General features: G+C 46.9%; 1 protein-coding gene across 1 annotated transcript in view; it reads right to left on the bottom strand.

The window, feature by feature from the left end:
• The window catches only part of Cdc45 (cell division cycle 45), a 33021-nt gene extending 21231 nt beyond the window's left edge, over positions 1 to 11790 (bottom strand). Inside the window, exons 1-7 of the mRNA XM_052157951.1 lie at positions 11652 to 11790; positions 11451 to 11510; positions 10703 to 10795; positions 9124 to 9261; positions 7634 to 7777; positions 3535 to 3590; positions 895 to 943 (exon numbers count right to left, since the gene is read on the bottom strand). Coding sequence (XP_052013911.1) covers positions 895 to 943; positions 3535 to 3590; positions 7634 to 7777; positions 9124 to 9261; positions 10703 to 10795; positions 11451 to 11510; positions 11652 to 11702 — 591 coding nt within the window. The 5' untranslated portion in view covers positions 11703 to 11790. The remainder of the gene's footprint in view (positions 1 to 894; positions 944 to 3534; positions 3591 to 7633; positions 7778 to 9123; positions 9262 to 10702; positions 10796 to 11450; positions 11511 to 11651) is intronic.
• Positions 11791 to 12094: the final 304 nt, after the last annotated feature.

The raw sequence follows: 12094 nt of genomic DNA, 5'->3' as shown, positions 1-12094 counted from the left end.
TGGAGCGTACGTCTGGTTTCTCTGGATCTCCTGGCTGGCCAGATCCTTTAGACCACTATGGTTGTGAAGCTCAAATGTGAAGTACATAGAACAATTCTGTCTCTCTCTGAGACAGGGTTTCTCTGTGTAGCCCTGGCTGTCAGGGAACTCACTCTATAGAACAGACTGGCCTCAAACTCAAGAGCTCCTCTCCTGCCTTCCAGGTCCTGGGACTAAAGTTGTGTGCCACCATGCCTGGCTTTAGTTTATGAAATAAAGGTTAGCTTGATTCTAGAATTAAAAATAATTAGCAAGTGCTGGGGGTGGCTTACGGCAGTCACTTTCCTAGTGTATCTGAGTCCTAGGTCTGACCCCACTGCTACAAAACCAAAAGGCGAAAGGCAAGAAGCCGTTGGTTTTTGTTTGTTTGTTTTTAACAAGTAGGGGGGGATGATTTATTCTAGATTTAGATTATAATTTCAGTCACCACCAAGGCATGGCAAAGAACAGCTCATGTCAAGATAGCCAGGAAGCAGAAAGAATCCCATTACCATCTTAACTTTATCTTGGCAGGTACAATGACGTGTAAATATATTCCCAGCTGCTTAGGAGGAGGCAGAAGCATCACTTGAAGCCAGGAGCTCAGGGCTAGGCAGGGCTGTATAAAAAGTCCTCTTCTCACGAAATTGATTTCTACTGAGTGGGTATTACTTTTGTACCACCATAAAGTAAGAAAAGGAAACCATGAGGCAAAGCGGAGCATACTGGGAAGCACCGGTTCTACTGTTTCCGCAGGAGTGTGGTGGACAGCACAGAGAGGCCACTGTCCTGAGCACAGGCTTTTCTGGCTGTGAAACCTCTGCTCCCTCTTGTTCTCAGACACTCATCCCTCCAGTCAGATCTGTTCATACTTACCGATGTCCCATAATATTCATACTGCTCGTAGTCGAAGAGGATGTCTTTCCTGTAACAACACAAAATGGCATCTTTGACTGAAAGCAGCAGGACAGGAAGGCTAATTTTCGAAAAAGGCTAAAAACTTTAGTTTCAGAAAGAAAAAAGCAAATGAAGTCACTGTACCAATTGTTCATTCACTTGCTGACTCTTTAGCAGAATGTACACACATCTTAGGCAGGCCTGGTCTCAGAACCTCGTTTCTGAGAAATTACCTCAAAGCAATTAAAAAGAACAAAAAAGACACACTATTGCACACACAAGTTATTAACTATAGACTTATTTGCAGAGGTAAAGTAAGTGAAGTAACCTATAGTTTAAAGAACAGAGAAAAAGGCTTGATAATGTGGTATACACCTGTAATCAGTCAGGAGACTGAGACACGATGTTTGAGTAGTTGAAGGCCAGTCTGGCTATTCAGTAAGGCAATGTCTCTAAATAAACTAATAAAATAATGAATAAATAAATAAATAAATAAATAAATAAATAAACGAATAAAAAGGGCGAGGAGATGGCTGAATTGATAAAAAATACTTACTATGCACTATGACGAACTGAGTTTGGATCCCCGGTGTCCACATAAAAGGCTAGATGTTGTGTGTACTGGGGTTAGGAGGGGAAGGGATGCTCAGAGCTCATGGCCCAGCCAGTCTAGTCACAGTGACGAGCTCCAAACTCAAGTGGAGAGCGATCAAGAGAAGCACTCGAGACTGTCCACACGTACACACCCACGCCACATGCACATACCCACACAAAAGTACACACCACACATACACACCCACACCACACCCACATACCCACACATACACACACCCACACCACACCCACATACCCACACCACACACACCCACACCACAAGTACACACCCACACCACACATGCACACCCATGCCACACATACACATCCACACCCACACCACACCAAGCAAAAATTAAAACATCCTTTAAAAAGAAATAGAAAGGGAATACAAATCTTTTTCTTTTTCTTTAGTATTATGGATGGAGCCCAGAGGGTTGTCTTATATATGGAAACATCTCACTAGACCCCCATTAATATGTATAATTAATGTGTTAATAAAAAAACAAAGACTGAAACAAAAACAAACAAATACTAAGCTGTTTCCGGGTTTGTTTTTTTTTTTTTAGTTTTTTTTTAACATTTTTAAACACTTATTTTATTTGTATTTTTTTTATGAGTATGAATGTGTACCTATAAGTCCCTATGAGTTATGGATGCTTGTGAGCCACCACATGGATGCTGAGAATCAAACCCAAGTACTCTGCAAGAGCAACAAGTACTCTTAACCACTGAGTCCCTTCTTTTGATTTCTGAGTTAGGTAGGGTGTGACTAGGTGGCCTTAGCTGGCCTGGGGTTTGGCAGAGAACCCCCTTCCTCTGCCCTTCAAGAGCTGTGATTAAATGGGTATGCCACCACACCTGCCTTTAAACACTGAGCAGTTTTTAAAAGACTGTTTAAAAGTACAAAAATCTGTGACCTGAGGATGGGTTCCGGTAGTAGACTGCTAGCTCAGGACCACATAAATTGGGTGTGGTAGCGTAAACCTATAATCTACAACCCCAATAGAAGGAGGACCAAAAGTTCAAGGTCATCCTTGGCTATACAGCAAGTTTAAGGCCAGCCTGGGCTATATAAAACCCTTGTCTCAAAAGTCAACAAACAAACCGAAAATGAATTCAGAAGTATGAAAACTGATTACAACCAGAACTAGTGGCTCACACTTGTGTTCTCAGTGCTTGGGAAGTTGCAGGAATATCATAAGTAAAGATGAGCCTGGGACATTCGCTGAAACCTTTTACCAACTATTTTTAAGTGGAAAAATGCAAAATTAGATGTGTAGTTTGATGATGTAAAATATGTACAAATATAGATAATTCAAAGAGAAATTCAGAATATTTCAGAAACTAATTACAAAAGAAACTTAAACTCAGAACTGCTTAGCTTCACTTCTGTTTTTACACTTCTAGCAGTGGCCTGAAACTGTATTTTTATAGGAGGTGTAGTTTTCTTTTTCATGGTGGACAAATCCTTCAGTGGGGCCACAAGGGATGGCAGCTAAAGTTGTTCATCCGTTAGTAAGCAACTCCTACTGTGCCCAGTTTCAAACACACAGCTACCTGTGTATTTCAAGCTAGAATAACCATTCCAGCAATTGCATTTCAAAGCACCTCAGTTTTTTTACATATGCAATAATAGAAATTATAACTTAGTTTCTGTTCATATTTCTTTCCATGAAAATTTTATACAATCACCAGGTATCTGTTATTTTTAAAAAGATCATAAATGAAAGTACCCAGATTTGAAAAACAAATCTGGCAAAGGCCTCATTCCTAACAGAAGAGCCTGAATTTGGGAGACTATTGGGCTGTCCTATAATTGTAGGAAGGCAAGGACAATATGTGGTGTGATTCAGCCACCTTCAGCACCTTCAAGGCCACCTTCAAGGCAACAGCCACATACTCTCTCCAGAGTGGCTGGCCCGAGGCTCCTAAGAGAATGTGGCATTCGGAAAGGGCTAGAGGCGTGAGGCTAATAGACAAAGTCTGGGCTCCTGTGCCACAGAACCACTTGACCAGACTCACCTCCGGGCCTCCCACTCCCTGCGTTGCCTCCTCTTTCTGTTTCGCTCCACTATCTCCTGAAATAGTGACAAAAAAAAATGTGGTGGTTTAGTGAGAATGGCTCCATATGCTCATGTTTGAATCCCAGTTGGTGGAACTGTTTGGGAAGGGTTGGGAGGTGTGGCCTTGAGAAGGAGGTGTGTCACTGGGGGTGGGCTCTGAGGTTTCAGAAGCCAGCTCCATTCCCAGTGTGCTTTTTCTGCCTCCTACTTACAGTTAAGGAAGTAAGCCCTTAGCTACTGCTCCAGCGTCCTGCCTGCTTGATGCTGTGCTCCTAGCTACTGCTCCACTGTAGTGCCTGCTTGATGCTGTACTCCTAGCTACTGCTCCAGTGTCCTGCCTGCTCGATGCTGTGCTCCTAGCTACTGCTCCAGTGTCCTGCCTGATCTATGCTGTGCTCCTAGCTACTGCTCCAGCATCATGCCTGCTCGATGCTATCTATGCTCCTAGCTATTGCTCCAGTGTCCTGCCTGCTCGATGCTGTGCTCCTAGCTACTGCTCCAGTGTCCTGCCTGCTCGATGCTGTGCTCCTAGCTACTGCTCCAGTGTCCTGCCTGATCTATGCTGTGCTCCTAGGTACTGTTCCAGAGTCCTGCCTGCTTGATGCTGTGCTCCTTGCTACTGCTCCAGTGTCCTGCCTGCTCGATACTGTACTCCTAGCTACTGCTCCAGCGTCCTGCCTGCTCGATGCTGTGCTCCTAGTTACTGCTCCATTGTCCTGCCTGCTCGATGCTGTGCTCCTAGGTACTGTTCCAGAGTCCTGCCTGCTCGATGCTGTGCTCCTAGCTACTGCTCCAGCGTCCTGCCTGCTCGATGCTGTGCTCCTAGCTACTGCTCCAGTGTCCTGCCTGCTTGATGCTGTGCTACTAGCTACTGCTCCAGTGTCCTGCCTGCTCGATGCTGTGCTCCTAGCTACTGCTCCAGTGTCCTGCCTGCTCGATGCTGTGCTCCTAGCTACTGCTCCAGTGTCCTGCCTGCTGGATGCTGTGCTCCTAGCTACTGCTCCAGCGTTGCGCCTGCTTGATGCTGTGCTCCTGGCTACTGCTCCAGCGTTGCGCCTGCTCGATGCTGTGCTCCTAGCTACTGCTCCAGTGTCCTGCCTGCTTGATGCTGTGCTACTAGCTACTGCTCCAGTGTCCTGCCTGCTCGATGCTGTGCTCCTAGCTACTGCTCCAGTGTCCTGCCTGCTCGATGCTGTGCTCCTAGCTACTGCTCCAGTGTCCTGCCTGCTGGATGCTGTGCTCCTAGCTACTGCTCCAGCGTTGCGCCTGCTTGATGCTGTGCTCCTGGCTACTGCTCCAGCGTTGCACCTGCTCGATGCTGTGCTCCTAGCTACTGCTCCAGTGTCCTGCCTGCTTGATGCTATGCTCCTAGCTACTGCTCCAGCGTCCTGCCTTCTCGATGCTGTGCTCCTAGCTACTGCTCCAGGGTCATGCCTGCTTGATGCTGTGCTCCTAGCGACTGCTCCAGCATCATGCCTGCTTGATGCTGTGCTCCTAGCTACTACTCCAGTGTCTTGCCTGCTTGATGCTGTGCTCCTAGCTACTGCTCCAGTGTCCTGCCTGCTCGATGCTGTGCTCCTAGCTACTGCTCCAGCGTCGTGCCTGCTTGATGCTGTGCTCCTAGCTACTGCTCCAGCGTCCTGCCTGCTCAATGCTGTGCTCCTAGCTACTGCTCCAGTGTCCTGCCTGCTCGATGCTATCTATGCTCCTAGCTATTGCTCCAGTGTCCTGCCTGCTCGATGCTGTGCTCCTAGCTACTGCTCCAGTGTCCTGCCTGCTCGATGCTATCTATGCTCCTAGCTATTGCTCCAGTGTCCTGCCTGCTTGATGCTGTGCTCCTAGCTACTGCTCCAGTGTCCTGCCTGCTCGATGCTATCTATGCTCCTAGCTATTGCTCCAGTGTCCTGCCTGCTCGATGCTGTGCTCCTAGCTACTGCTCCAGTGTCCTGCCTGATCTATGCTGTGCTCCTAGGTACTGTTCCAGAGTCCTGCCTGCTTGATGCTGTGCTACTAGCTACTGCTCCAGTGTCCTGCCTGCTCGATGCTGTACTCCTAGCTACTGCTCCAGCGTCCTGCCTGCTCGATGCTGTGCTCCTAGCTACTGCTCCATTGTCCTGCCTGCTCGATGCTGTGCTCCTAGCTACTGCTCCAGCGTCCTGCCTGATCTATGCTGTGCTCCTAGGTACTGCTCCAGAGTCCTGCCTGCTTGATGCTGTGCTCCTAGCTACTGCTCCAGCATCCTGCCTGCTTGATGCTGTGCTCCTAGCTACTGCTCCAGTGTCCTGCCTGCTCGATGCTGTGCTCCTAGCTACTGCTCCAGCGTCCTGCCTGATCTATGCTGTGCTCCTAGGTACTGTTCCAGAGTCCTGCCTGCTCGATGCTGTGCTCCTAGCTACTGCTCCAGCGTCCTGCCTGATCTATGCTGTGCTCCTAGCTACTGCTCCACTGTAGTGCCTGCTTGATGCTGTGCTCCTAGCTACTGCTCCAGCATCATGCCTGCTCGATGCTGTGCTCCCATCATGATGGCAACCATGAGCTCTACATTAAATGTTTCCTTTCTCATGGTGCTTTGACACAGCAATAGAAAAGAATCCAAGACAAAAGGTTAAACCTGATAGAGCACTGGTCTGAAAGAAACCCCCAGGTACAGATCCCCGAGGGAGAATGTGGGCTTTGTCCATGATCCAAGAACAGCCTGTACCTGGGAAGCTGCATAGCTGAGACAAGAGAAGACTGGCTCTTTTGGCCTTCAGAGCTCGGCAGATACTATCCAAATACAGAAGTGCACAGGCTTTCCTGGCATGTGCTCCACAGTACACTCAGCATCTGGCCACTTTGCCTATCCAGCAGTCAAGTCCATGTCTGCCGCCAGGATAACAGGAGCTATGTTTCTTCCGCACGAGCATGCCAGCACCAATTCTAACTTCTTAGGTACAAAGGCAAAGTGCTGTGTGACAGTCTATGACCACAATGCTTCTTTCAGGAAGATGCTGCTGAGATATATATCCCCAGTGTCTGTTGGACATATCTAAACTCGAATATACTATAGAAACTAAGTAAGACTGCAAATGGCGGGAGTAAAGGCACGGCAGCTAGAGATCTGCATACAGCCTACTTTCCTTTCTTGGCTCACCCAGACTTGAAACCCAAGGAACTGCCAATCTGGGAACACCAACAGAAGGAGAACAAAGACCCCAACAAAAGCTGCACTATCAGTCTGGCCAGAGCTGCACAGTGAGACCTTGACTCAAAAAAAAAAACAAAGAAGCCAAAACCAAAATCCCCCATAAAATGCTAACGGAAGCTCACACAGAATAGACTCAAACTTGTGAGCACTAAAGCAAATAAAAAGGTTAGCAGTAACAGATAAGAACAAAACAGCTACACTAGAGGAACAGCCACCATCTACTTGCTATTCTTTAGCTAGCGGAAGCCCATTTTGGTCAGATCCCTTTTATTGATCAATTTCAGATCACATCCACACCCACACCCACACAGCCTTCCCTAGAGTGTTCAGAAAGCTCTGGCCAAGGGATCAGATACACATGGTACCATTCTGTTAACTACAATGAGCAATACTGTGGGGAAAGTGGACATTTAATGTTTCTCCATGGTGGGTCTGCCCCTGCCTGCTTCCACCACCACAAACAGGATTTCTTGTAGCCCTGGACATCCTAGAATTCGATCTGTAGACCAAAGTGGACTTGAACTCAGAGGTATGCCTGCCTCTGCCTCCAGAGTGCTGAGATTAAAAGCATATGCTACCAGATGGGTTCTTCTTTTTTGAATGTTTGCTAGTTATTCCTACATTGAGCTAAACTGACCTAAATTTCATTTCCTTTGCCAAGATCCTCCTCTACAGATAAAACACAACCCAAATAATTCCAGAAATGTGCCAGAGGCCACAAAGCTAGGGGGATAGAAGACAGAGTTGGTTCTTAGACAAACTGCTCCACTTCCCACTGCTTGGTATGCCCAGCTGAGCGCAGGCCCAGAATGGCTTGGCACTGCTGGCTCACACACACCTGTCCAACTGCTTCCTCCAGACCCACACTCACCTCTTCTAACCGTGTGCGCTTCTCTGAAGGCTCTGACCCATCACCGTCACTGTCTGAAAGATCTTCATCCTCTGCTTCATCTCTAAAGATGTCATCGTAGGCAGGAACTTCAAGGTCATCCTCTTGTTTAATAAGCAATTTGATCTGTTATAAAACAAAGCCAACCCAGTTTTTCTTCCCTCCTTGCCAGAAAACCATCATGTTGCTTCTGTAGAATCTTACTTTTCCTTAAGCAGCTGCTCCCAAGTTTTCTGTACACACAATAGCAGAGCTCTGGTGGCTCAGTACCATTCAGTAAGGCACCACAGCTGTCCCATATAGCATTATTAAATTATGAAACTATGTTTTGAAAAGCATTTACCATCTACTTTAAGTCTAGGCAACATTTTTCTTTCTTTCTTTTTAAATTTGTTAATTTTTATTTTATGGGCATTGGTGTTTTGCCTGTGTGAGGGTGTCAGAGCCCATGGAACTAGAGTTACAGTTAGAAACTGCCGTGTGGGTACTGGGAACTGAGCCCAGGTCCACTGAGCCATCTCTCTGGATTCCCAACGTTTCTTTCTTATGCTATACATTAAAAGTAAAACGTCCTACTAGCTGGCTTTTGATAAAGGAAGGAATACATTGTTATGGTTGGATATTTTATATGGCTTATACCCCAAAAGGTCTACCACCCCTGAAGCTTGCCGCCTGTGTAGGGTATTGAGGGGCGGAGCCATTAAGAAGTGGGCCTGGCAAGTATTAGTCAGTCAGGGCTCTCCCCTGACTGATGGATAACTGCATCACTCAGAAGCACGCCAGGCCCCTTGGAGGCTTAGTTCCCATGTGCGGCATGGTTATAAAACTTCATCAGCTTGCTCTGCCAGTCCTGTCTCACCATGGGCATTTCCTCACTATCCTATGCACGCCCTCTATCGGGAAACCACTCACCACTGGGGTCTTACCGAGCAGAGCAGATGTTTGCACCGTGCTCTTGAATATCTAGGACAGTAAGCTAAATACAGCTTTTATCTATAAGGTACCCAGTCTCAGATATTTTCTTATAGAGACACAAAATGGCTGAAGACAGATGTGAACCCCCTAAGCCAATACACTTTTTGTCCTTAATAGCAATTCCTGACTGATTTCTTTTCAAGAGGTTTGACCTTCTATGAGGATCCCAGAGTCTGAAGCCTTGTGGAAAGAGACCAGATCACAGAAAGCTTAGACAGCTGGCTTGTGCTACATTTCGTATTTAATGCTTCGAGGTTCAGAATAAGTACACTAGAGCCATCTGAGGCTGAAATGTTCTGATCCTCCACCTTCCAAATGATGCACATTCCACAAATGCATTGTGTCCATGCCCATGAGCTGGGTAGAATGAGCTCCTTGTATGGAGATGCCCCTGGCAGGAGAAGTGGGAAGCGTACTTTGCAAAGATCTGTGCAATGCTGTCACAGCATAAAAAGGTACAGACTGACTGTAGGGAGAGCACACAGAAGGGCTGATACCTGAGTGTCATTGTACACATTCACAACATTCACTGGCCTGTGGGTATCACACACAAAAAATACACTGTCTTCATCAGGCTGAAGGATGTCCAACAGGTCCACATTGGCTCCACAGTTTATGAGGATGAAATAGGAGAACTGAAAAAGAGGAGGAGGCACTGTAAAGGAGACACTGCAGCAAGGAGGCCCCTCCTCCCTCATTGCCAGGCCCTGTGCTCCTCTGCTGAGCACACTGTGGCAAGGCCCAGGAGGAATGCCAAGTGGCTTGAAAACTGCCCACAGCTGGCTTGGTTATTGCCTTTCCATGATGACTCTGGAAAATAGGCTCTGGGGCTCTTCCTGCTTCCTGAAGACCATGCTCCACAAACTCAAGACGTGTACACAAATAGCTAATGAAGAACAGGAGGAAGCCCTCAAACACAGGCCAGGCTTGCTGAGCACTGCTCAACTATGCTGTACGCTGCGACTTGTCGTGGTAGCAGCATTGTGTGGGTTGGGTTTGCAGTAAATCTTGGGCAGCCTCACCTGTGGCCTCCTAAATATTAAGTCCTCTATCAAGCTAGCACTACAGCAAAAACCTTTCCTTAGTAACACCAAATTGCCTGACTACGTGCTCACACCTGTAATATCACACTTTGAAGGGCAAGGAAGGATTGTTCAGGGGTTCCGGGTCAGCCTGGGCTAGCAAATAAGATCTTGTCTCACAATATTGGAGGAAAAACTTGACTGATATAAGTACTTCAAATTACAAATAAATCTCTTCCAAGTCATCCTAGAAGTGGCCAGGGACTCCAAAGATTCTTTGACATGCCCTACCTACTCCCTATAACCCATTTCTCATCTGGTCCCAGGTAGAGGTAAGGAATCTTGGGTCTACCATTTAATTCTAAAGTGAAAGAAGTGTGTTTGATAACTGGAACACATTTTCTAGAGGAGATAACATGCAGCACTGGTGTATCCTAGTAAAGGAAGTGAGGTCAGGACTCAACCCCAAGCAAAGAGCAAGCATGAACTGGACCTAGCCTGCACTCCTCAGCGCCCCCCCCCCTGCACACACGTAGCAGATGTGCAGCTTGGTCTTCATGTGGATCCCCAACAACTGGAGTGGGGGCTGTCCCTAGATTCGCTTCCCCTAACTGGGCTACCTTGTCTGGAGACATGCCTAATCCTGCAGTGACTTGGATGTCCAGGAGTGGGGCTCCCCTTAACAGAGAAGGGGGAATAGGAGGAGGAGCTATGGGGGGCACTGGGAGGAGGGGGACTGATATGGGAATATAAATAAATAAATGGAAACAACAAGTGAGGTTAGAGTAGGTGCTGCCCACATCTATGCCATTTTTATTTTTGAGACAGGATCTTGTTACATAGGCCAGGCTGGCCTCAGGTTTGCCTCAAATTGTTGAATCCTTGGCAAATATTGATTCTACCACCATTACTTCAAGCATAATGAAACAGATATTTAAAAAACACACTTATCCTACTTTAGAACTAGATAAATCTAAGTATTAGGAAACCGCAACTGAGTAGAGCGGCCTAATTATTATTCATTAGTTCATAATTAAAATTCATTAGTTCATACTTGCTCTTTATGTTCAAGAAACGCAGTTTCAAGTTCTTGCCACCCAGAAACTGGAACCAGCGTATACTGTACGTGGTCGCACTGAAAAAGGGCCTGGAGAGAGAGCACACACGGTCAGAAACCCCTCATTTAAGATAACTTACCTGGAAGTGTCAGAAGCAAACACGCTCTGAGTTGAGAGACAGAGATCTATGTAACATGCTGTATGGTAAAAGATCAGTAGGAAAAGCTAGTAGGCGGCAAGGCTGTGAGCGAGTGTCAATCTGAATCTGTACAATACCGAATCTGTACATTTTGGCAAAGTAAAACATTAAGGGGAAAAAAACCTAATTTTAATATAGGAGTTCTGAAAAATTCCTGACCCCAGCGCCTTGTAAAAAACACACAATGGTCAAAGTCCAAATTAATAATCTTCTCTAATCGACTAGGGGCTCCAGTATTTCCAGCACTGGCTATGATACCACTCCCTGCTGTGACATTCCCTCCCTCAAATTCCATCTTTGAGAGGTCATTTACAAATTTAAAGATTTCAGAAGAGAAGCCATTTTCACTTGGGTTATCGTAAAAACCACTGATTATTTGCACTATACTTCTCTAGTCCCAGTATAGGTCAGAGAGGATCCTTTGTGCTCAACTCCCGTCTGCTCCTTCTAGTGCCTCCCCTTCGGCGCCCCACCTCCTGCTGGGGCCAACCCTCATCTGTCACCTCTCGCCCCTGTCCTATCTTCCTAAGGCATTCAAAGCTCACCTGAAGGATCTTGCAAGCACACAGGGCATCCACGTCCGAGGCCACAAAGAGAAGGACCCTCTGTAGAAGCAAAAGCGGACAGATAAGTAGAACCAGGGACGCCAAACTCTGTGGCAACTCTCGGACCTCCCGACCCATCCACGGACACTCGCCCTCATGCTTCCCCTCATATTTGGATCAGGATCGTGGAATGAGAGTCACCTGGCTGTGGACCAGCTCGTAGAACTCCTTGCGGAAATCGGTCACGAACATAGCCACAGCGGCCGGATACCTAGAGCGGGCGCTGAGACACCGACAGCCCGGGAGGTCCTCAAGACTCCCGCCAAATCCAAGCTCTTCCGATTGGTCCACGCTAGCAGCCAATAGTTCTTAGCCTGTCCTCCTTTCTGATTGGGTCCTACAGCCACTACTGCTCTGCTATTCGCTACTGGATAAGACCCACCCCCCACTCCACCCCCGAAAAGAAGCTTTACTCAGGCTGCGAACCTTGTTGCTAGTGTTGACGCTGACTTCCAGTTACCCCAAACCCCATACGCTTAGCGGACATCTTTACTTCGGGAAAGAATGTCTACTATTTGATGCTGGAATACTCAGAAAAAAATATACCCTTAGACATAAAGTAAATTCAGTCACACATTCTTTGA

The sequence above is a fragment of the Apodemus sylvaticus genome, chromosome 15 (genome assembly GCF_947179515.1).
Source record: "Apodemus sylvaticus chromosome 15, mApoSyl1.1, whole genome shotgun sequence".
Lineage (NCBI taxonomy): Eukaryota > Metazoa > Chordata > Mammalia > Rodentia > Muridae > Apodemus > Apodemus sylvaticus.
This window is presented reverse-complemented; position numbering and strand designations above follow the sequence as displayed.